This window comes from Aspergillus nomiae, assembly GCF_001204775.2.
Source record: "Aspergillus nomiae NRRL 13137 chromosome Unknown contig00483, whole genome shotgun sequence".
In the NCBI taxonomy this organism is placed as follows: domain Eukaryota; kingdom Fungi; phylum Ascomycota; class Eurotiomycetes; order Eurotiales; family Aspergillaceae; genus Aspergillus; species Aspergillus nomiae.
The window spans coordinates 1-23,489 of NW_015378538.1; the positions used below are offsets into that span (position 1 = coordinate 1).

Below are 23,489 nucleotides of genomic sequence, written 5' to 3' on the forward strand. Positions count from 1 at the left end.
AAAAAAAAGAAAAAAAAGGGAAACTACGTACGTAGTATCAACGAGAGATCATCATCCCCCATAGAATAGTCATACACATTCCTCTCCCTATGGACAACATGACAGAAAACAGCCTGTAGAGTACCCACATACAAGCCATGAAAAGCCAACGGCTAACGAATGCCCTAAAATGCAACCGTGGACTAGATATCATTAGCTGATGTGACCTAGTCGATCACAATAAGAAGCGTTCTTTGTGATTAACAAGGCCTGCTTTTCTAAAATTGGGCTTTCGAAAAGGGATACCCAATCGAGCCGTTAGTAAAAGAAATAGTCGGATGCCGGTTCAAAGACTACTTATTCCTATTTCTGGGCACGACGATCATCCCAACCAACTATGGACGGGACGGACGAATTTTTGTTCCTTTTCTCCGCTCAGGAGATGGTCCGAATAGGGTAGGGAGTTGCGAGTTTTGGATTGAGGACTTTTATTATTATTTTCATTTTCATTTTTAGTGGTTTGTGAGCCGGTCATGAATGTTCCAATTATATACCCATATTATGTATGCAACATACTCCGTCTGCAATGGGGAAGTAGACTAGTAAGTAGACGGTTGATGTTTGCTGATCTCCTTTGTCATCATTTTGTTTTTTCTTTATTCCTTGATGAGACTCGCTAATACTCTTGGAATTGTATGTAGATGGTGTCATTCATTTCATGAAGCTTGAGATTCCTCCTATCTTTGATCCACTTCGAGTGTCATGAATTGTCACTCACCTTGTCGCTAGAGGCGGTACGACGCATTGAGACGGTTTTTTCGTGTAGAAGCTTCTCGTGTAGTTCGGTGCTGCATATTGGTGCACGCGGGGGTCGGATAGAGTGCATACTCTGCTATTCACTGCGTTAGTCTAAACGCTGACCGTTTGGATAGATAGCATTCGGGGTTGTAGTTGCCATGACAAGTATGGAATCCATACTGGTTCAGCGTGAGAAAGAAATACCTTTAAACTCATTGACCCACCTCTTCAGGATCCTTCATCTCGTGATCTGACGAGTTGCGCTTCTCAGGTGGTGGCGACGACCGCTTTGCGGCGTTGTCTTCCTGATCAGTCACTCTCTGTCGCTTTTCACTACGGACGGATACAGAAGAGGTGTTACGCCGTCTGCGGGCAGCAGGAGCATATCGCTGAATGGAGCGACGTCTCTTCTTTTCCCTGTTGTGGCTACGGCTGCGACTGCGGGAATCATGACGGCCCGGACTGGAGCTGGTGCTGCGAGAACGGCCTCGTCCTCGGCTGCGGCTACGGCTGCGACTGATACTCCTCGAGTACCGACGTCTGCGGGTATCATCGCGATTTCTGCTGCGGCTGCGACTCAAGCGGCGATCGTCACGGTTCTTGCGGGCCTTTGCAAAATCAGCGGTGGATTCTTTCTTATCAGCTCTTGAAGAATAAGGCGAAGATCTTCTCCGTCTGGCGCTTCTATCACCCGGCTCACGCGACCTAGAACGAGATCTGGAATAAGAGTCTTTTCTGCGCCGGTCCTTGGGAGCAGGGGAACGGGATGAACTGTGGGAAGAAACGGATCTCCGTCTCCGTCGGTCTCTTCTGGGAGTACGTGAGCGTGAGGAATCACTGCGGGAAATGGATCTAGCTCGATCACCGTAATCAGGACTACGTCTCCTCGGCCTCCTGTCTCTGTCTGGAGATACAGAGCTGCCAGGCGATCGGCGACGCCTGTTTCTGTCCCTGCTTGGCTGGCGTTCGCGACGAGGGGGTGGTGAGCGAGACGCGGAGGGAGAACGGGAGCGGCTTGGTGATCTAGAAGGGCGACGGTTCCTGCGCGAACCAGAGGGAATATAGGAGTCGAACTCGCGGCGTGAAGGCCGGTCCTGGAAGCGATCACGGCTGCGACGTCTGTCAAAGTCTCGACCTCCTCCGCGGCCACCACCACGCCTTCCACCTCTTCCCCGCTCAGAACGTTCCCTCCGCCTGACCTCCTCTAGTTCTCGTTCTCGGACCCGTTCTTGTTCCTTTTGCCGGCGAGCTTCTTCCGCAGCTTTTTCGGCTTCAATCTGTGATACAGTCAGTAGGGTAGAAGCGTTGCTAGGTATACTGTAACTTACCTTCTCCTGTATGAGTTCGAGCTTCTTAGCCTCCAAAAGCTCCTTCGGGACACCCTGAGGGTTTTCTTGCGCACTGAGGCATAGGGACCAAAGCTCCTTGCAAAACTTGGCAGTATCCTTATCCAAGAAACCCGTAAGCTGGATCTGCAACGACTTGACATCGGGCTGGAGATAAATGAAGCAATTAGTATCATCGCGGAGTTCGTAAAGGACCACAACGTACAAATCGAGACCCTTCAAGCAAATTGAAACAAAGCTCAATGACGACATCATCCTCATTTCCTAGGATCTCCGAGATCTTTCCGGCAATCCATCTGCGACAGGGTCACGCGTCACGGTTAGCGTTGAATTGACGTTCGGTGAAAGCTCAGTGCACTTACTTCTTCATGACCTCGATATTGACCTTGGTCATGTCCACCTTCCGACTGAATTCGGGAGGGAACTTGGTCTGCCTCAGGAGCTTGGCATCTACGCTGGCCGCCATGCTTGCAAGCTGGTGGTCTGATATCGAACCTGCACTGGTGTTGGGGAAAGAGAACGCGTGAGACTCCAGTTATCAAGCGATGAGACTGCGCTGTTGGCCGCACCGACAGGCCGTAGCGCAAGGTAAACTCGGTGAAATGTCGGGCCGGGCACCATCCAATGATACTCGATTGGGAAGTGCTGGAAAAGACTCAAGTAGACGCTGTCTAAGGACCACTATTTTGATGAGGATAGGTCAAACAGAGCCTGGTTTACTTCTTTTTCGACTACTATTGGCTTGTTGAGGTGTGATTTCTGATTCTAAAAGTCATTACGGGCTATCACGTACTCGGACAGGCGCATAGTATCCACATTGCATTGATATCAGCGGAACGCGTTCCGAGTAGCTATCGGCTTCATCTTAGCTGTATTGCATGTTATCATTGAAGGATTAGCGTAGTAGGGAATACATAGCCCTTTCAACCCACTATTGAATACATAAAATAAACATCATATCATACATGAGTACTTCATAACCACCCAAGGGAACAATGACACCAATATCCTTCCTACTTATCAATGCCCAAGCTCCATCAGAACACGATTCACATCCTCTCTCGCACGCGCCAGCTCCTCATCAACGGTTCCATCGGCATGCCGCGCTTTAATCTCGTAATGTAAGTCGACGAGCTCCTTTGCGCGCTGGAGATCATCATTTGCTTTTTCGCTTTGCTGGCTTGGGGCAGCAAGGCCGCCATCCGCTGGAGAGAGCTCAGCGGGTATCCTTTCGTGAACAGTGACGAGTGCGAGGGCGTCATTGTAGTCCTGGACTCGTTAGTATGAGGAAGACTTAATTCCAGGAACTGGCCTTGTTGGTTTGATTGAGCTACCATATCAAGGGATAAAAAGGCTACATACGCAGACTCTTAATGAGGTCAAGTCGGATAGTATTTCGGCTACTTGCATATTGATGAATGTGTATCTTGGTGTTGACAACCTAAGAAGAGTGATTTGCGAAGCTATAACAGTAAAGCTATCAGTATGAGAAGTAGTGAGAGCAAAGGGAATGTCTTGGCAGATATGCAGTATGCAAGTTCTACTAGTCTATGTAAGATGCATTCAATATGAGACTGTTTCATCCTTTGATAGAAGTCTATTTGTTTATCTTTCAGCAGTGACGTAAGAAGTCACCCAGTCCTGGATGGCGATCATGTTAGACCTGAGACGAGGAAGAATACTAATAATTTCGAATTTCCCCACAAAGTGAAATCCCCAGATAGTAATGTCAATGAGTCACCACTAGCATTTCCTATCAATTAAATCTACACGGGTAAACATATAGACAGATCGCAGGCATGAAGCTCCGAGACTCGGAGAATCCGAAGGCTTCTCCGCAGAAAGACTTCGGCCCCCAGTTCCGGCGCATCGGCTCTTCCCCGACGGAAATCACCTATATTAACATTGCCCCGTCCTCCCTCGCACACCGGCCCCTCATATTCGCTCAATTACATAAAATATAATCGCAATGGCAGCCTCAATTAAGGCCAATTGCCGCAAGGTCATTTGCATTGGCCGCAACTATGCGTGAGCTTCTTTCCCCGAGAATCATCCTAGGTAGCTCGTACGTCAGGCTAACGCTTATCTGCGAAGCGACCATATCACGGAGCTCAAAAACACCGCACCCAAGCAGCCGTTCTTCTTCTTGAAGCCCGCTTCGGCCATTCTGTGTCCTGGCGAGGGCCCCGTCTTGCGTCCTAAGGGAACAAACCTACACTATGAGGTCGAATTAGCGCTGGTGATGGGAAAGACACTTCGGGATCACGACCCGAACGATGAGAAGGGAGCTTTGGATGCTATTCACAGTCAGTCCCCAGCGCTCGGATTGTTTCTTCTTTTCTCGAAAGGCAATTCACAGACAGTTTTGGATGGCTAATAGTCCATTGTCTCCTACAGGCTACCTTCTCGGCATTGACATGACCGCCCGCAACGTACAAGACGAAGCTAAGAAGAAGGGTCTCCCATGGTCCATTGCGAAGGGATTCGATACCTTCCTACCTGTCTCTCAAGAAATCGCCAAGTCGCGAATCCCCAACCCTCACGATGCTTTCCTTCGTCTAAGCGTCGGCTCCCAGATGCGCCAGGCCGACTCGACCGGGTTGATGCTTTACCGGATCCCAAGACTGCTGGCCGAGATCTCGCGGGTTATGACTTTGGAGAAGGGTGACGTGGTCCTGACTGGCACACCGAAGGGTGTCGGAGAGGTAAAGGCCGGAGATGTGATGAGAGCTTCCATCGAAGTCGGCGGAAAGGAGATCGAGGAAGGCCGGATTGAGGTTGAGGTAAAGGATCGGGAGGGCCGTTACCTGTACGCTGAGACTTAAGCTGTTGATGAATATGTGATTGTATGAAGTTCCGATACTCAAGATATACATACCTCAATGCAACACTTCATTGTGTGATCTTGCGCACATCCGGATATATGATACAAGAGGTTTGATTCATGAATTCATCTCAAGAAGATCGTCTTCATCCACTGGTACTATAGGTATTACTCTTCGCTTTCTCTTCTTCTTGTGCTTGATCGGAGTGTTAGGCTTCGAAGCCTCCCCGGTTTTTCCTGAGCCTGCCTTCATTCGAACAGGCAATTTGACCGTTTGAGACTTGTTCTCATTGAGCTTGTTATGCATGACCTCGGCCAATACATCCCACGACCATCCAGCAGCATATAGCTTCCTTTCCATCAAATCTCGGGTAGCGGTATCTTCTAGTCCATCTACAAAGGCCTTTGCAATATCGCTGCTTTTCATCCACAAAGGCAATTGAATGCGGGTATCTATGGCATACGACCAATACGCCCCCAGCGGTCTCGCATTTTGTCTGAAGAGACGGTGCAAGTTCTCTTGCCCCTGCATGGTCATTCCATTGGACAGGCCTAATTCAGTACTGCGCCGTCCTTCAATCGAACTAGACCTGGATGGGCCCCATGTGGTCTCGGACAACGCCTGCAAAGAGTTTCCCCGTTCTCGCGCTGAAGCAGTGACATCCTTGGGCACTGAGTCAGGAACAAGTATGTCAGACCCTACTCGAGCCATATCTGCTCTCGATCAGTTGACCAAATCGACAATACCCCCCACCCCAAGCAACACGCACGAGTGCAGACAACTTCATACATGGCGAACCGAAGGCCTGAATCATACCAACTAGGAGGTGAATACTTACCGGCATTGCCATGAGATCCTCCTAGTAGTTCATTGACTCGCAAAGAACCCTTCTCCTGGGAAAATATCCTCCGAACCTCATGCATGATCTCTGTCTTCATGGACTCCAATACAAGGGACAACCCTTTCGAACGCGCAGCACACTCGTTCCCAACATTCTCATGTTCCGCCTTCAATCTTCCGTTCTCAATTTCCAGGGCCTCGACGCGCCTGAGCAGATTGTTGGTTCCCTGTGTGATCCTAGTGTCAAGACACTGGAGATTCTTAATAGCATTCGTCTCCGCTTGCTTCACTTGTCGACTCAGTTCATTGACGTTCTGGTTCACGTCGTTGATAGTGTCTACGGTTGAGCTAAGGTCGGCTTTGGCTTTATGGATTTCATCGGCCAGGTGAATGTTTTCGCGCCGGATTTCGTAGGCCCATAGGAGGGAGGAGGGAGTTGGCTCCCACTGATGCGGAGAGGGTTCCATTCGGACTTTATGGAATAATTAAGGCTGGTTTTGACAGGCAGGCAGTACACTAAATGAATCGGGAAGATATAGCAGGGTGTCTAAGAGATGGAAGCATTGTACGGTGGGAACGTGGGTTGTGGGTGGTCATCCCACCAACACAACAATTCAGGTCTAAAACATAAATCATGGATGGTATTACCTCTTTGTCTATTGTACTGAAAGTAGGTACACAACCACCCCAACGTCATGATCGTCTAATTGTCCACCCAAACTGCCTGAATGAACAAATCAATTTTTGGCCCGACCTTTCGATTAAGTATGTGCAGCATCCTTAACCAACCAGCGCGAGCTAGGTACAAAAAGGGAAAAAAGTTGGAAAAAGGCGGAAGAGAAACCATGAATTACAGCAATAATTCGCACAAACATGTCGCATCTCCATAAGCAAGAAAACATAGGAAACCATAAACAGCAACCAACAGAGACGCCCTCCGTTAGCCGCCGCGAGTAAAAATAAATGCTGGAGACACAGGAAGCCACTTTTGAAGGATTCTCCTTTGCCAAGAGAAGCACGACGATGTCATAACGCCTTTTCCACCGCAGCTTACCCTTGGACCGCTATTGGCAACTGCGATCGTAGTCCGCATCTTGAGGTATAAAGGTGGGGGTGTTTAGATGAGGTCTGTTGAGCAATTAGCGAAAGGCCCTGTGGGTCAAGATTGACTTGGGGAAGACACTTACCAGCAACGTTCATGGGCATCTCCTCGATCTGAGTGCTGTAGAACTGCTCGATCTCACGCATCATGCGGACATCGTCAGCAGTGACGAAGTTGATGGCAACACCCTTACGACCGAAACGACCACCACGACCGATACGGTGAATGTAGTTCTCACGGTTGGCAGGCAGATCGTAGTTGATGACCAGGGAGACCTGCTGGACATCGATACCACGGGCCAAAAGGTCAGTGGCGATCAGGACACGGGAAGAACCAGAGCGGAACTCCTTCATGATAACATCACGCTGAGCCTGCTCCATATCACCGTGCATGGCGGAAACAGTGAAGTCACGGGCAGTGAGCTTGTCAGTGAGCCAGTCGACCTTGCGGCGGGTGTTGCAGAAGATGACGGCCTGGGTGATGGTGACAGTCTCGTAAAGATCGGAGAGGGTGTCGAGCTTCCACTCCTCCTTCTCAACAGCAATGTAGAACTGCTTGATACCTTCAAGGGTGAGTTCCTGCTTCTTGACCAGGATACGGATGGGGTCGCGCATGAACTTGGTGGTGACCTCAAGGACATCCTGGGGCATGGTGGCAGAGAGCAGGGTGACCTGGGTAGACTGGGGGAGGAGCTGGAAGATGTCGTAGATCTGCTCGGTGAAACCACGCTATTTATTTTATCAACACCGGTGTTCATGGGCGTTCAAGGGCGGGTAGTGAGACTTACAGACAACATCTCATCAGCCTCGTCGAGGATGAAGAGCTTCATGCTGTCGGTGCGCAGGACACGGCGCTGGATCATATCGTGGATACGACCGGGGGTACCGACGACGATCTGGGGGCCCTCACGGAGAGCGTTCATGTCATCACGGACAGCAGTACCACCAATACAGGCGTGGCAGTTGATGCTCATGAAGTCACCAATAGCAACAACGACCTTCTGGATCTGCTGAGCCAACTCACGGGTAGGGGCGACAATGAGGGCCTGGCAGGCCTTCAGGTTGGAGTCGATCTTCTGGAGAGCGGAGATGGAGAAAGTGGCAGTCTTTCCAGTACCAGACTGGGCCTGGGCAATGACATCGTTACCTACAACCGGTCAGTTGACAACTCATTAACCCTAGAAGACAGGAAACCCTACCCTTGATGATGGGGATGATAGCACGCTGCTGGATGGCAGAGGGACGCTCGAAACCATAGGCATAGACACCTAAAACCCCCCCGTTAGTACTTCCTGTTATCGACGTCCTTCCGGTCGAAAAAAAGTTATCACATACCGCGAAGCAGCTCAGGCTTGAGTTCCATGGCGTCGAAGGAGTCGGTGACATCATCGTAGTTAGACTCGATGAGAGCTGTTGGTGTGAAGAGTCTGATTAGCCTGGTTCTTGAAGCCTTGACAGTTGATGCTTGTTCTGTGTGGTGTGGTGCTTTTGTCTTTTTTTTCCTCTTTGACCCGACATCGAAGAAAAAAAATTTGACCAGCGCCACAAAAAACCAAAAAAGTCCGTCGAATGGACTTAGAGACAAAAGTTATGGAATCCACGATAAGAACATACCCTCAGGGACTTCTTCCAATCCTTTATCGGCAGACATGATTGCGACTGTTGTAGAGAAATGATCACAGGCGAAGAACTGTGACCGGAAGACAGTGGGGTTTTGGGTGTGAACTGAGTGAGGGTTTCTTAGCGACAAACGATCCCAGTGGGGTGGCCGCCGTCGCAGAAAATCAAAGTCGGAAGAACTTTCACGGAAAGGAGAAAGACTAGACCTAAAACTCTCAAAAAAAAGAGAGAGACTTCACAAGATCTAGTAGATGTGGGAGTTGAATGAATATTTTATTTCACTGACTGTGTGGAATAGGGAAAGAAGAAGAAGAAGAAGAAAAAAAGAACAAAAAGAATAGCCAACCTTTTTGTCCTTCCTTTCTTTTTTTATTTTTATTTTTTTATTTTAATTTTTTTTTCTTCTGCTGCTGCTTCTTTTCTCAAGCCGCAAAATTTTAAAAATTTTTTACCGGGTTAGCGCCAATCAGTTCTGCCCAACGGATCTATACCGCCTTCCGTAAATAGTAACCTACCCACGTTTTTGCCTGGTGCGTTTTTGCCTTCGCGGTTTGATTCGAGCCTGTCATAATTTTTATAATTATTATTTTTTCTTATTTTCTATGATGGTTACTATCGGAAGTAGAAATTTTGCCATCAGAGTCATTCGATTTTGCCGGTTTATAGTTTATCGCCCCTTTTAATTTGTTCCAGGGGTTTGCACTGGACTGGCTTGTTGTCCTTTGGCTCTTTCGCATTTCTTCATATTTCTTTTCTGTTTGTTGGCGGGCAGTATCAAACCCCACCCGAAAGGGAAGGCCTAACGCTTGTTTCCAAAATGCCGGACATCGCTTCACTGGACAACCACGATTTGGTCGGGCATGATGCAATTCCCGGTCATCCTTTGGGGGTGAAGCCCAGTGGCAATGCTTTGCTTGCCCAGGAGAATCTTCGTGCTGCGATTGGAACCTTCAATTTGTTACCCGATGAACTGATCTTAATATTACTAGAGTGTCTTGATGGACGCAGTTTGCTGCGTATCGGGCAGACATGTAAAGCCTTCTATGCGTTTACTAGAGCCGAGGACTTTTGGAAGTCTCTTTTCATTGGGTAAGAATTTTATAGATTGGAACTTCCTCTTCCATTGTGCTTCTTTTTGTTGGATTTTGCGATTGTTTCCGATGTATATCAGTTCTGGAACGGGATAACTGGGGACGAATTCTGGGATGCGTGTGATCGTATAGGACCAGGGATATTGCCCGTGCTGTGCAGCCTTTGTGTTATGCCTGTCGTATAATACTAGAACTTCAGTAGCTGGTCGTGTACTAAGATTGTTTTAGATCTCCACCAGCCTCGTTTACCTGGCAAGGAACATGGCGGTCTACCTATCTCAACATCCCTCCATCTAAAGCAGCCATCCTAGACTGCTCGACGTTGTACTCGGATGCCCTACACCGTCCCTTCTACTGCGCGCATATTTCCTTGGACCCCTACGTCACCAACATCCCGCCCAGAAACCAAATCGCTCGTTTGCCGAACCTCTCCCCGCTAGAATTTCATGAGAAATGGTCCGACACTCCATTTATCCTGACCGAGCCTGTCAAAGAGTGGCTGGCCTATCGAACCTGGACCGTTGAGTCGTTGTTATCGAAATATGCGGAGACGGTATTCCGTGCGGAGGCTGTGGACTGGCCGTTCAAGACATACGTGGAGTACATGAAGAACAATTCGGACGAGAGCCCTCTCTACCTATTTGACCGGGCTTTCGTGTCCAAAATGGACCTCAAGGTCGGTCAACCCGATGAGGAGCCCGACGCCACATATTGGCCGCCACCATGTTTCGGAGAAGACTTCTTCTCCGTCTTGGGTAATGACCGCCCTGATAGGCAGTGGCTGATCATTGGCCCCGAGCGGTCAGGAAGTACTTTTCATAAGGATCCTAATGCCACTAGCGCCTGGAACGCGGTAGTCCGCGGCTCCAAATACTGGATTATGTTTCCCTCGTCGTCCAAACTCCCCCCACCTCCAGGAGTCTATGTCTCCGAGGACCAGAGTGAAGTGACATCCCCTCTGAGCATCGCAGAGTGGCTTCTAGGCTTCCATGCCGAAGCCCGGCGCACACCGGGCTGCATCGAAGGTATCTGCCAGGAAGGAGAGATTCTGCATGTGCCTCGGGTTGGTGGCATTTGGTGGTAAACATCGAGCCGGCCATCGCAATCACACAGAACTTTATCCCGCGTGCACACTTGACCGCAGCTTTGGACTTCCTGAGTAACAAAGCTGATCAAATTTCGGGATTCAGAAAAGATGTTCACAACCCTTATGAGCAGTTTGTGAATAAAATGCACGAGGCCCACCCAGATTTACTTGAACAAGCACTTGATGAGCTAAAAAAGAAAGCTGAGGGCAAAAAGCGGAAATGGGATGAAATTGTCCACGGAAAACCAGAGCAAGACGATGCTGGAGACTCTGCTGAAGCAGGTGGATTCAGTTTTGGATTTGGAGATGACGGGAGCGACGTGGAGGTTCCCTGATCCATAGGTTTGATTATGACTGATGAACAAGACCGACTCCAGGTCAGAAATACAAAGACACCATTATGTGATATGCGGTATATGCTATCGAGCGGCTCACCGCTAAGCTTTGCCAAGCTTGAAACTTTCCACTAATTCTGAGACGCAACAATTATCTGAAAGGGAATAATCAATGGCAAGCAACGGTCTTTGCAGCTGACATATTCTCCCCGAACACAAGATATCCTACGAATGCTCCAACGGCAACTGCAATCATGACCAACCCATTGTACGTCATGAACAGCAACCTGACCAATTAGTATTTAGATCGAGGATCTGTCACCAGAAGGGGTTCGAGCTCACATGATAAAGAAGCTATAGAAGACCTGTACAGCATATAATGCGGCCATGATGAGCTTTCCCCGCTGCTCCACAACCCTCCTGTTGTCCCTACCTACAAGTAGCGGTGAGCTTTCGTCGCAGGAATGAGGAGCATAGCTTGAAGGGGCGATGGCCGGGGCAGATTCGCCGACGTTCTCATTGCCTTCAAGGTGTCAATAGAATCTGACTCAACCAAGCCCCCTGACAGATTCTCCCCTCGAAATGATTGTATATCGCATAGTAAAAGCAATAGATGAAATATAAGGCTTACCTCCCACTGCAGGCGTATTGAACGCATTCAGCCGTTGTGCATGCGCTGCCTCATACCGCCTAGTCAATTGTCGAATACCCTCGTAACCCGCCGTCAAAAGCACAATAACAACCAAGGAGACAAGGAGGGAGAAGGGGCCGTCGACACGCCACTGGCGGAATATAATGCAAAGGTCTTTGGAGGACCATGTAAAGAGCATCTAGCGTTGCTGTCAGTTAGACCCGTCATAGATTACCCCAAGTACATCCCAATATAATAAATTATAAGCTCACATTCATATTACACTGTCCTCCCATGTCCATATCCCCATGTCCATGACCATGGTCCATATCCATCCCCGCGTGGTGCATTGAGTGGTCCATATTGTAATATCAGCCTGATAGCTTAGGAAGTACGGAATAAGAAACAGATCTTCTTATAGAGAGAACAGGAGACTATTCGAAAGGTATAGCACAGAGATATTTCCCAAGTATTTAGCAAGAAAAGCAGCACAGGGTTGCTGACGCCATCAACTCCTCCCTAGATAGGCCGCCGCAACATGTTGGACTGATTGACCGCCCGGCAACTCAGCAATGCAAACTAGCCAAACACCATCGATAAGACGTGCGGCCAAATCCAGACCTTACCTCTTTCTTTCCCCGTTCTAGATCGATCGAGCAGGCCAATTGCCAGGAAGAACCGTGGAAATACAGCTCAAGTCCAGTCACGAGAAATTTTACAAACCCGTTTAGTAAACCGAATTCTAAACATCGCGTGCAAAGCGAAGCAACGAGCATGACGGAATCCGCCCCTCCGCCCTCCGTCCCCAACACGACCGCAACGCCGGCAGGCCCAACAACCACCGCAAATCAATCCACGGCCTCCAACAATAACAACAGCAATGGAACAGCATCGGCTCAGAGCGGCGCCAACCGCGGCCTACCATACTATGAGAAACTGCGACGCGAGCTACGCGACACGTTACAGAAGAAGCGATTAATGGATAAGAGTATGGTATGTTGCCTATTGGATTCATCCCGTGCGGCTTGTTACATCTCCCATAGTTTAGAAGGCCGTTTCTTTACCTATTACAGCGCTAATACAGGCGGACATGCAGGCCCAACTCGAAGATCAAATCTTTCGCTTCGAACAATCCTACCTCGAAGAAACAACTGCCGGGAACATCATTAAGGGATTCGATAATTATATCAAGGGCTCATCTAGCGGTGCCGGCGCTGGCGGGTCATTGGCGCTTTCTGGAGGCGTAGGTGGCGCCAGAAGAAAGGCACAGGTGACGGATGCCGATCGCGTTTTCTCGAGAAGCTCGGCGAGCTTTATGCGGGTATGCTCTTTCTTTTAGCCGCAGTCTTTGGTCAGGCACGGGAATCAATGGCTAATATTATCGAAGGATTCGACACCATCATCTGTTCAGACTACTCCGTCGCATGCCCCAACCCCGACATCTGTCAATGGATCGTCAGGGAAACCGAATGGCGATTCTTCTGCGCCTGGAAGTGTGAAAGGAGGATCGTCTTCGTCGAAGAATAAGAAAAAGTCAAATGCTAATAAGGATAAGAATGATGACGATGATGAAGCGGGAGATAAGCCACCCACGAAGAGGTTGAAAATCAGCTACGGAAGGGATTGATCAGTCGATTTTAACGGGAGTTTCGAGTTGATTGCTTGGGTTTATCCTGCTTTAGATATGGGATTACGGATCGGATCGGTGATGGAGCTTATAAGGCGCTATGGCTTTGGCTTTTTGATTCAGCTAACGAACATCTGCATGGACTTTTTCTTCTATATACTCTCAAGATATCCTTTGTATTATCAAGCGCATAGCTTATCAAAATTACCTCCAAAGATAATGATACACGTATCGCCCGAAAACACTTGACTACAGTTGCAAACGGTAGGTAGCAACCTCATACGCCCTTAACTCAATGCCAACATCCGTGGTTTCCTTACCCTTGGTAACGGCAAGAGCTGTCTCATTATCCTCAAGTATGTTGCACTTCCAGACCTTCTTGACAGGCAACTTAGTGTGAATAGTGCCCCGGCTCTTACCGCCAAGTGACTCGTAAATACGCAGGATAATGCTCTTTCCTGCGCGACGGGGTAGATTATCTCGGGAGACATCATCGTCATCTTCACCACGCTTAACCACATCCAAGATGAGCGATGGGGAGCCGCTGATGGAGAGAGAGTTAAAGATATCCTTATTCTCAGAGCCAAATGCTGACTCAAGAACAAGTGGATGGTTGAAATTGTACCCTGCTCGGATGGTGCGCGAATCAAGAGGCCCAGCGTGAGGCAGGATCGCATATCGTATGTGATGACGGCCCATATCTGCGTGCGCGTCCGGTGCTTTGGGTGCTCGGAGCAGAGATAGACGCATTAGGTTGCCACAGGTTGCAAAACCGTATTTGGAGTCATTCAGGACCGACACGCCATATCCATTCTCAGACAGATCGGCCCATTTGTGGCAGCACACTTCAAATTTGGCCATATCCCAGCTAGAAGAGTCAGTCGGGTCTAACTTTCATAGTGAACGGCGATTTGCTTACCTGGTGTTGTAGTGTGTTGGTCGTTTGATGATCCCATATTGGGTCTCGTAGGATGCTTCTGTATTTGTGATGTCCACAGGGAACTCTACCTTGAGGAATTTCATAGTCTCTCGCCACTCAACCTCACTATCAAACTCTACGTATGATGGTTCATCTCCGGCAACAGCAGAAAGACTGATTGTTGTCTTAGCCCAGCTGTTCTCACTGATCTGAGTTTCGGTGACGACACTGGCGCGATATGGGTCATTCTCAGCGATGGTCGTTCTACTGGAGTGCAACTCCTTCCTTGACTCCAGATGGAAAACTTCAACATCCCAAGCTTGCCAGTAAAGCGGCTTATCATCAAAGATAACCAGCTGCCCAGCCTTGCCGCCCTTCGCGATCACCTCGCGATCTGCCTCAACATCGAATAGGGATGTGATCACTCCATTGTGGATGTCAACCCTCAACTTTGTATTCTCAAGGCGGAACACCCCAGGCCGGATCTCCGACACGGTCACTCGAGTAGAAGTGGCTGGGTTGGCACGATACTCTATTAGACCCGTCTTCCCGCTAACCACGGCATACTTGCGGCGGTTTGCTTCTTCGAACCCAGTAGGGAGCTTGACAACCTCCGAACGGTGCCAAGGCAGAGTGTTGATTGCTACAAGGCTCTTGGAAGGTTTCTTGTCTCCGAATCCAAGAGTCTCAAGGGCTTGTTTCCTGACCTTCTGGCCGGTTTCGAAGATCTCGGCATAAAGTTTGTCAGAGTCATCGTAGCACATCTCGATGGAACTGCCCGGCAGACAGTCGTGGAATTGACATAGGAGCACGCCCTCCCACATATCATCTATCTCCTTCTTGGGATATCGATAATTGCCACTAGATTGCGAGACAGACGCGAGCGTGGCCAAATACTCGATCTCCCGAAGCAAGAACTCAGACTTGCGATTATTTCTCTTGTTGTTCGCTTGAGTAGTATATGTACCCCGGTGTAGCTCGAAATAAAGCTCACCATACCATGTAGCGAATTGTGTGCCCTCCTCAACCTTCTTCTCTAGTCTTGCGAAGAAGTCGTCCACTGACTCGCCCATCTTTACGCGTGGAAGCAGGCCCGTCTTATCACTCAGGCCACGGCAGCGGCGCAGCTTCTCCAAATGCTCGAAAGTCGGCCCACCTCCGCCGTCACCCTTTCCGAACACAAGAAGCGATGTGTTATCGTTGTCCATGGACTTGTGCTGCGTGACACTGCGTTTCACATCACCGAAGTGAGCCGACGCAGTGTACGTCTCTGATGGCGCCATATGGCACATAACTTGGCTGCCATCAAGCGCAACCCACTGGAAGGTAGTGTGTGGGAAATTATTTATGTTGTTCCAGCTAAGCTTCTGGGTAAAGAAGCGACTCATGCCAGCTAGACGGCAGATCTGGGGGATCTGCGTTGAGTAGCCAAAGGTATCGGGTAACCAGAACGTTGTACAACGCTCACCGAAGTGGCTTTCAAAGAAACGCTGGCCATAGAGGAACTGTCTCACCAATGATTCTCCACTGGGCATGTTGGTATCATGCTCAACCCAGCTACCACCAATCGGTTGGAAGTGACCCTTCTTGATCCATCCCTTCACGCGGTCGAAGACTGAGGGGTAGTATTGTTTCAACCATTTGAATTGCTGTGCCTGCGAGCAAGTAAAGCGGTGTTCCGGATATCGCTCCATCAAATCACACTGATTTGACCATGAGCGAGCCACTTTACGCTTAGTCTCTGCCCAGGGCCACAGCCAGCACGTATCGATATGGCAATGCCCGATTCCGTAGACAATTGGTTGTGTATCAGTATCATACACCTCCGATGAATCAACTTTGTCACCGAGGTATCTCCTGGCGATCTTACGTCCTTCCTTGATGGATTCCTGGCTCCCACTGCCAGCAATGAAAGCGTCCATAATAGCATTAGCTACTATGTTGGCTTCATGGGATTCCCAGGAATCTCCAGGAAACTCTCGAGCAGCATCTACATGATGTTAGAACAGCTAGTCAGTAGACACAACGGAGAGTGGATAAAACAAAATGCAGGTTTGAACTCCATACCTCCGATTATCCAGAAATCATAGAACAATGCTCGCGCCTCAAGGTTAACAGCTGTGATCTGTGCTTTGTGCAGGGTAAAATATTTATCAGGAGCTGGTGGCTGAATCGAATCCCCGCCAGGTGCATTGCCAAACATCCCATTACAAGCCATTTCGATATAGAAGGTATGCTCTTTCCCATCGCGCCAGGCGTCAGGGATGATCCACTCGATACGCTCCCCGCCACCAGTGAGCCCTTGTAGCGGGTGACCATCTTCGGTCCAGACTAAACCCTCATTATTCGCATCCCAATGAAACTCCAGCCGCTCTTTTTGACGTAAGTCCTGAGGAACTGTCAAGTGGATGCGGAACCAGTGAGTAGACCAACTAGGACCAAATGAAGCACCGATATGTGTTGGCTTGAAGTCATGTGAGGTTGCCTCTTCAAACGTAGGGCGCTCTAAATTCGGGACCGAGTATACGGAGAGCTTAACGTGGTCTTTGTCAGAGTTCACGGCTTCATAGAATTTACTGTAGGGCATTAGACACATGTACTAGTGGCGTGACTAGCGATTATGTTTACATACGAAACGAGATTCTGTCCCTCGTACTGGCCGTTAGCTGTAAACTGTCTCAAACGATCTGTATAGATGCCATGAATGCGTTGACCGACGGGGCCGCTTGGAGCTCGGGGAAGAGAGCTAGAAGCTTGTCGCGGAACGTCTCCACCCATGATAACGGTTCCGATCAATTGTGGGTATAATGATTAAGCTTATCAGGATATCGGAGAGTGATGATGTCTGCATCGGAGCAGGGATAGAGGATGGATGTTAGAGAGTGTGTCAATTGAGAGAGACAGCAAGAGAAGGAGTGGAGGGGGGGAGAAAGGCAAAAGAGCTAATCACTTCCAGGGTGGGATCCAGGAACGAAACAGCAGGTGACGCCGTTTGCATTCCAGCTACGACGTAAATGCGGAGAAATCCTGTGACCTGGCCATGGCGGGGAAACCTCCAATCCGGATGAGCATGGAATGTGCCCATTGGAGCCAAGAACCAGCACCTACCTACATGATGTATCACCGATACTAGTATTCAGGTCTTCTTGGGTTCAAACATCCTATGAGCACAAGTACAAAATAAGAACTTAAGATACTCATAGGGGAAGAATTCTATACTAATAATGCTACTTTTCCTAGCTCTGCCCGGAATCCCAGACTTGAAAGCTAGCCAAACCTGTTCAGAGGCCCCAAGTGCCTCATCACATTCAGTCAACAAAAGAGAGAATCGCTAGCGTTCATGCAAATTTATCATAACTCAGGCAACAATAGTAAAGGTGTATCGAATGTCATGCACATAAACAATCAATTCCCCCAGGAATCTAACCATAACGCCTAGCGTAACTACCTCCGGGATATCGAGAATGAGAATATGGAAAGTGTACAGGGAAACTCAGAAGAAATGGGGGGAAAGAAAAGAAAAAAGACTGAAAGAAAAAGTGGGGGAGTAGATAGAGAAAGGCAGAAGGTGAGACGGGCCATAAAGTGGATCAACGATGTAGATGATACAAGATGCAGTAAGACGACTAATCTGCCAATGCCACTAGTTATGCGCAGTCAGATCCAGGGATCAACCCGACCGTAGGTAGTGTATGGGTTGACCGGACCAATTAGTCTGATCTTGGATTTCAATTGTCTTCGTCTTCGATCGACCTGAGCCTGAATTATCTTCTGTCTCGCTTCATCCAGCGCTATTAGGACATGGCTCGTTCCATCCTGCAACACTCTCACGCAGAATCGTGTGCCTTGCTGTAGTGTAGAGCATGTTGATTGTCCGGTCTTCGAAGATGTTTCATATTGAAAGGTTGTGGCCTGTTTCCGATATTTCGGAAATCTTACATTGCCCCTTTGCCGATAACTGATCCTCTTTTCACGTCCGGGCTTCTCCCGCGTGACTGGTCCATACCTTTGGTAAGCTGAAATGCGAACGACTGGCTGTTTCTTCTGATAGGATTTTATCGAGTTCACTGTTCTGTCGCTTTCGTCCTCACTTGAACTGCTGCCCATCGAGAGCCGCTTCAGGTCGGCAGAGAGATAGAGAAAGTTCTGCTGTGGCCCTGTGCTTCCACGATCGGAATAGTTAGAGTAGTTGCTAGAAGAAGTCTTCCGGGAACATCTGTATTCTTCAGGAAACTCAGAGGGGGCTGTCGACGCTCGTGGTCGTCGCTTGGGCTTGGTTTTATCAATGGAGTTCTTGGATAGCCTCCGTTGTACATAGGAGCGGATAGATTTGCGTACATCAAGCGCAAGTGCTCGCTTGTCAGGCGAAGTACAACGAGGACTTATCTTCGTAAAGTCGAATGCTGCTAGGTTCAACCGATTGCTGTTCTGCTTCCGAGGCGCAGGTGGAAACTTGGGATACCCAGGCGGCAGGTCTGATGGCATCGCAAGCTCTGGGAAGAACTCCCACTTTTTCTCTCTAAAATAATGATTAGGACCGGCGCGAGTTGCCGTCGGTAAAGGCCGGGGACGGTGATGATCATCACACAATGTGGTGAGCGTCAGAGGTGATGGTTCTGGTTTGTTATAAGGCTTCACGGGGGAAGAGCGATCTATACTAGAGATAGGAGAATGTTCGACGAATTCGTCCAGAGTATCCGAGGGTGAACGAACACAAACTGGGTAGCCTTCTGACGACGCATCAGACGTACGGCGAGTTTCAAAGCTGACATCTGTGCTGCTGTCGTCGCTCCATCCCATCGAACTCTCCATCGAGGGTGTCTCGGGTAGTGGTTTCGCAGGCAGCTCGGGCAGAGGCTTATCCAACCGAAGTGCTGACCGAGCAGCAGGCTGAGGTGTATGTGGAGGCACGACTTTCTCTAGTCCCTCGAGTGACCGAGATGGTCTCACTGGAGGAGCCTGTCTTGGGACAGCGAGAGAGTTCGGTGAAAGCATGGCTGAGATCTATATTTAAATAGTGTTCGTGGTGGAGAAGAATGTTCTATCTGTCCCTTCCCCGAGGAAAGAGGGGAGGTAATCGGGACAGGACGGCGGTGCGAGAAAGAGGTGTTGATAATAAGCAAAGTAGTCCAAGAAGCAAGCAACCACGCCTGTGTCACTTGGAATATCGAATAAGGCGAGATTATGCCCGATAGTGCCGTACAAGGCTTCCAAATCCCAAAGCTCAATATTATTTATTCTTAACTGCGTGATGACGGTCACAAGACCCCGGTCCCCGCAAAGTCAGCTTGTGGCTTGAGCCTAATCCTGGCCTGCAGAAGAATTCCCAACAGCGGACCACGCGGGACCATCTTTCTTTAAGAAATAAATAAAATGAGCGAGGCTTGGGGGGGTGCAGGTAAGAAGAAATAGAAGCAAACAACCGACAAAGAAATTAGAGATAGTGTGATATAAAGGGGTGGAAGATGCAGCTAAACGAGGCAGCCAGTTGGGGACTCATAATAATACTCTAGTATTATTATCCACATCCCTGGATAGAAATATCCGGAAATGGCAGCCCAAGAAATAAGAGACTCATCCAAAGTGTTGTGGTCTGGTCGTGGGTCTCCTGCAGGATCGCCATGGTCGTGGTCATCATGGGCAACAATAACCTCATGGACCGACGACAGGGTGACACACCCATGCAAGGGATACTCTGGTTTTGCAGCGCTTGCACCGATCTCAACCGCCAAATCGACTATCGCAATTAATAGATGACGAAAGAGTTCGTCCTAGAAGCATAATTTCTGGAACACGGGAAATAAACTCATTACTAGAACTAGTCGATAGAGGTTATGTGGCATCTAGAAAGGGTTGAAAGTATAGTGCTGAAATATATCCGAAAAGGTAGACCTGGAAGGTCGTGCCCGCAGCGCAGCAAGGAAATCGTCCTTGGGGTAGGACAACACCGCACTGAGCAGGTGGATCCGGTACCTGCCGTGGTGCCCAGTCCCCACACTCTTAGGGGATCATCGTCCTTGACACCGCAATTCCCTTGAGGCCGATCCAAATGAGTGGAGCGTTCACTGCACCGTCAGCAACCAGGATGAACTCGAAGGAAGTCGAAGGCCACTAAACTTCTGTACCAGCGCTCGATCGCGTTAGACGCTCCATGTGTTCATTCTCCACAACAAAGAAAACATTCTATGCCATGAGCCGCCACATTCCTAGTCGCCTGTTCGCCCGATACTAGTGACAAATGCGAGGACAGATAAGAATCGTATCCGCGTGTTTTCACTTTTCTTTTTCCTATTCCTCTTTTTCTCAACAGGCTCAACTTTAAAATGGCTATGTATCTGGGTTGCGCTGGTCCATATACGCCTAGAGTCTTCATCCGCCACAGAACACTGGATTCGTGCCACCCATACAGTTGGATCTGTCACATTTAGCGTCTTGCGGTGAACACCGCTTAAATCCTATCTCGAAATTAAACTTCCAGTGACAGCGTCATCGACTTCATAGTACAGGAACAAGATATGACGGTGTAAAACAAGAAAGAGAACCCCTCTTCCGTTTTTCCTCCATGTGGACCTCAAAAACTCTCCTCCTGATTCCAAGGACTTGGAGCTGGGCCCGGATATCGTACCACGCTAATTCGGATAACCCTAACCGTCACCTCTAATGCCTTATGTCCTCCGATTGTTGAAGTTCCTTATTCAAATAGCTCAACTTTTTTTTTCCTTGTGTAACAGGGAAATCCTCATTGCCCCTCATGTTGGTATAACAATTATTCAGTAGTACGAAGCATGAATTTACTATGGCTGAACTTAGTAGACTAGTACCTACCTGTCTGTTCGCTGTGATGGTAGTACCCGTTACATGCAGCAAAAAGTTTCGTAGAACTAGAATCTATACCATAACCCAATTAATGCTACGTTTTACGCATTATCAAAACGTAATGCAGCTTGGCTAGTTAGAAGTTATTCTCGGCTCTTTAGGTAACACCTCGAGCAAGACAAACTCCTCTTCAGAGCTGAAGTGCCCCGAGCCTGACCATTTTTCACAATGAACTGAATCAAGCTTGAAGTTATGGATAAAGATTACTTGGTGGAAGGTTACGAATTTGGTCCATCACCAGGAGCTCATTTCTAAGATTTTCCATAAATAGCTGAGTTGGTTCCCAAATGGGGAATTTCACGAAACATCATTACTCAGGTGACAGCCAGGCGCATAACATCAGGGAGGGGGGAATTAAATAAAATAAAACAAAACTTGAGGAAATGCAGAACACATCACACCTCCTGTGAGCGAATTATTTTGCATGCACACGCTAGAAGCGATGGTGCCGAATGCCACACATGGCAACCCAAGTATATGGACACATTCTTCCATTATTCAAAGACAAATTGTATTCTAGGCCTTACCCGATTTGCTCACAATGAATGAGACTTGAGGCATATCCGCGCAGGCTTAGCAAGCTATAACTTACCTACGCGTCTAGCCCGGACACTAGTATGACAGTTTCTGGGATCTCCCTGGAACGGTTCCTCTATCCCTGCACTAGACCCACTGTGATGGTAGTAGCTGTCCCCCATGGTTCACGCTCGTGTCTGATTCCCAGCCTTTCAGTCATTAGTTTCCGTGTCGCTCGCGTAATCACATCTGTCCTACCCAGGATACCTCAGAGATCATCCCAGTCTTCTGGGTATCCCTGTGCTGCAAGCAGCCCCTGTTCGTTAAGGCCGCGTGGAGCGGCTGAAAGAGACTGGCAGTATGCCAAGCGTGGTTCGGACATATTTCGAGTTAGGGCTCGATCAACCCTTGATAAGTCCAAGTCGCGGCCAAGGCAGCACTGTCACCAAGCAAGGTTTCATTTATCCCGAGAACAGCTGACTTGCTCGTGCTATCCCTGGTGATCCAGGCTTCCGACAAGGGGCAAGGGATGCCCCCCGCGAAGCGGAATAGGAGATACACCCGGAGTTTACAGTAAACTTGCGTTCTGAGGTCCAACCCGTCACCCAGAGGATGTGTTAGATCGGAGAATCGGATCATAAAATGATAGATAAAGTCCCCGTTCTAACACATAGATCAAGGGGTTTGAAACCTACTATACCTAATTCAGCTCAGGCTACCCTATCCACGTAGAAACTAACACTCAACCCTCCCCAACGATATGATACACAAGGTTACTATGTGTGCATGCACGGTAGTTCCTTTTCTTATGTTGAGACGCAGTTACTAACTCATGGAGTCTAGACGGTCTTGTTAGCTTTTAGCAGGATTCCTTCTCAGCAAATGCCAAAAAAAAAAAGAGTAAATGACCGTAGTAGGTTACTAGGCCCCAGATATATCCTATAATCAGGAGTGTCCGTCAGCAGTAGCACAATAGGTCCAACCAGCGACGCCACTTTATGAAATTCTTTGATAGTTTGTTACTGGTGACCAGAAACGTGGCGATAGAGTTTGGCCTAACAAATCCTCCCTACGTACAGTATGGCGTCCTCGCATGCATTCTTCCGGAATGCATCCTCCTGGGCATATAATTAGCAACACGACCGCCTTGTGCTTCGTACCAACCGATAAATGATGCCTGGTGTTATAGACTGTATGTCGCTCTTCTTGGTTGAGCAGCTCCTTAATCTACTGTGTAATTGTAGTAACTTACTAGGAAGGAATACTACTAGCTAGAACGTCGATAGAAGAATTAATGAGTGGCGGGGCGTGAGTTGCTCCTAGTGTCGGTGCATAAATCGCATCGTAAAGGTTCATAGCCCCTGGAGAGTCCAGTGGAGTTTATACCTTACGAAATCAAATCCGGATAGTCGTGGAAGAAGATTTAACAGTGACCAAAACCTCGGACATTCAGAGCCCTACCTTGCCTAATGCCAAGGTTGCATGTACACCTCCTACTGTTGAACTTGAAGGCACCAAAATAGCTAGTGAGATGAGGTATTTGGCCTCTAACGCTTACATCAACTACCATACATTGAATAGTTGAAACAGTGCAAGTGCAAACTTCCAAGGGGTGGCGAACAGGGGAAAGATCCGGGCCACATGGTATGTACAGTACAACCACGTGTGGCCGAAGGATCAGACGTCTTTGTTAGCTTTCCTTGGAACTAACAAAGAGGACAACCAAAATAGGATCAGCAACGGACAGGTTAGGGAGGTTTTCCTCTGCTTTCAAGACACTAACCGCTACATGGGATCATTGCATGTCGAGTGATATTGATATACTCTTTGCTCATTCCCTAGCGTAACCGGCACTCGACCAAGTATGTCTGGAGAATGTGTAGGTAGCTTAAAAAAAA

General features: G+C 48.6%; 9 protein-coding genes across 9 annotated transcripts; 3 read left to right on the plus strand and 6 right to left on the minus strand.

The window, feature by feature from the left end:
• Positions 1-989: 989 nt before the first annotated feature.
• ANOM_009787 (PWI domain-containing protein) lies at positions 990-3,658 on the minus strand (the record flags this gene model as incomplete). The annotated part of the gene is made up of 6 exons (XM_015555043.1): positions 990-2,054; positions 2,106-2,270; positions 2,329-2,419; positions 2,486-2,652; positions 3,168-3,392; positions 3,486-3,658. Coding segments are annotated over 6 exons (1,881 nt in total), but the record flags the coding sequence as incomplete, so codon positions are not given.
• Positions 3,659-4,005: 347 nt separating this feature from the next.
• On the plus strand, positions 4,006-5,033 carry ANOM_009788 (fumarylacetoacetate hydrolase family protein). The gene is made up of 3 exons (XM_015555044.1): positions 4,006-4,151; positions 4,218-4,429; positions 4,521-5,033. Exons 1-3 carry the CDS (start codon positions 4,093-4,095, stop codon positions 4,946-4,948), a joined length of 699 nt encoding a protein of 232 aa, XP_015402100.1. The 5' UTR covers positions 4,006-4,092; the 3' UTR covers positions 4,949-5,033.
• A 32-nt stretch (positions 5,034-5,065) lies between these two features.
• ANOM_009789 (uncharacterized protein) lies at positions 5,066-6,255 on the minus strand (the record flags this gene model as incomplete). The annotated part of the gene is made up of 2 exons (XM_015555045.1): positions 5,066-5,661; positions 5,718-6,255. 2 exons carry the CDS (start codon positions 6,253-6,255, stop codon positions 5,066-5,068), a joined length of 1,134 nt encoding a protein of 377 aa, XP_015402107.1.
• A 296-nt stretch (positions 6,256-6,551) lies between these two features.
• Positions 6,552-8,837, minus strand: tif1 (putative eukaryotic translation initiation factor 4; the record flags this gene model as incomplete). The annotated part of the gene is made up of 7 exons (XM_015555046.1): positions 6,552-6,916; positions 6,976-7,618; positions 7,678-8,036; positions 8,089-8,157; positions 8,225-8,299; positions 8,504-8,728; positions 8,749-8,837. Coding segments are annotated over 6 exons (1,323 nt in total), but the record flags the coding sequence as incomplete, so codon positions are not given.
• A 489-nt stretch (positions 8,838-9,326) lies between these two features.
• ANOM_009791 (putative F-box and JmjC domain protein) lies at positions 9,327-11,022 on the plus strand (the record flags this gene model as incomplete). Its single annotated transcript, XM_015555047.1, has 3 exons — positions 9,327-9,598; positions 9,829-10,663; positions 10,714-11,022. The coding sequence occupies 3 exons, from the start codon at positions 9,327-9,329 to the stop codon at positions 11,020-11,022; spliced, it is 1,416 nt and encodes a 471-aa protein (XP_015402104.1).
• ANOM_009792 (low-affinity Cu transporter) lies at positions 10,893-12,133 on the minus strand. Its single transcript, XM_015555048.1, has 4 exons — positions 11,926-12,133; positions 11,654-11,852; positions 11,365-11,545; positions 10,893-11,309 (listed from the first exon to the last, which is right to left on the minus strand). Exons 1-4 carry the CDS (start codon positions 12,013-12,015, stop codon positions 11,192-11,194), a joined length of 588 nt encoding a protein of 195 aa, XP_015402105.1. The 5' UTR covers positions 12,016-12,133; the 3' UTR covers positions 10,893-11,191.
• A 294-nt stretch (positions 12,134-12,427) lies between these two features.
• Positions 12,428-13,280, plus strand: ANOM_009793 (chromatin modification-related protein EAF6/MEAF6; the record flags this gene model as incomplete). The annotated part of the gene is made up of 3 exons (XM_015555049.1): positions 12,428-12,646; positions 12,750-12,974; positions 13,041-13,280. 3 exons carry the CDS (start codon positions 12,428-12,430, stop codon positions 13,278-13,280), a joined length of 684 nt encoding a protein of 227 aa, XP_015402106.1.
• Positions 13,281-13,529: 249 nt separating this feature from the next.
• ams1 (alpha-mannosidase) lies at positions 13,530-16,987 on the minus strand (the record flags this gene model as incomplete). The annotated part of the gene is made up of 4 exons (XM_015555050.1): positions 16,832-16,987; positions 16,267-16,775; positions 14,200-16,189; positions 13,530-14,148 (listed from the first exon to the last, which is right to left on the minus strand). Exons 1-4 carry the CDS (start codon positions 16,975-16,977, stop codon positions 13,530-13,532), a joined length of 3,264 nt encoding a protein of 1,087 aa, XP_015402101.1. The 5' UTR covers positions 16,978-16,987.
• Positions 16,988-17,856: 869 nt separating this feature from the next.
• Positions 17,857-19,194, minus strand: ANOM_009795 (uncharacterized protein; the record flags this gene model as incomplete). Its single annotated transcript, XM_015555051.1, has 1 exon — positions 17,857-19,194. One exon carries the CDS (start codon positions 19,192-19,194, stop codon positions 17,857-17,859), a length of 1,338 nt encoding a protein of 445 aa, XP_015402102.1.
• Between the last annotated feature and the right edge of the window lie 4,295 nt (positions 19,195-23,489).

Coding starts and splice junctions, on each gene's coding strand:
- ANOM_009788 (XM_015555044.1), top strand. CDS start 4,093: ATGGCAGCCTCAATTAAGGCCAATTGCCGCAAGGTCATTTGCATTGGC. Junction 4,152..4,217: donor TGCATTGGCCGCAACTATGC/GTGAGCTTCTTT, acceptor TTATCTGCGAAG/CGACCATATCACGGAGCTCA. Junction 4,430..4,520: donor AGCTTTGGATGCTATTCACA/GTCAGTCCCCAG, acceptor TGTCTCCTACAG/GCTACCTTCTCGGCATTGAC.
- ANOM_009792 (XM_015555048.1), bottom strand. CDS start 12,015: ATGGACCACTCAATGCACCACGCGGGGATGGATATGGACCATGGTCAT. Junction 11,853..11,925: donor GAGGACAGTGTAATATGAAT/GTGAGCTTATAA, acceptor CAGCAACGCTAG/ATGCTCTTTACATGGTCCTC. Junction 11,546..11,653: donor CAATACGCCTGCAGTGGGAG/GTAAGCCTTATA, acceptor GACACCTTGAAG/GCAATGAGAACGTCGGCGAA.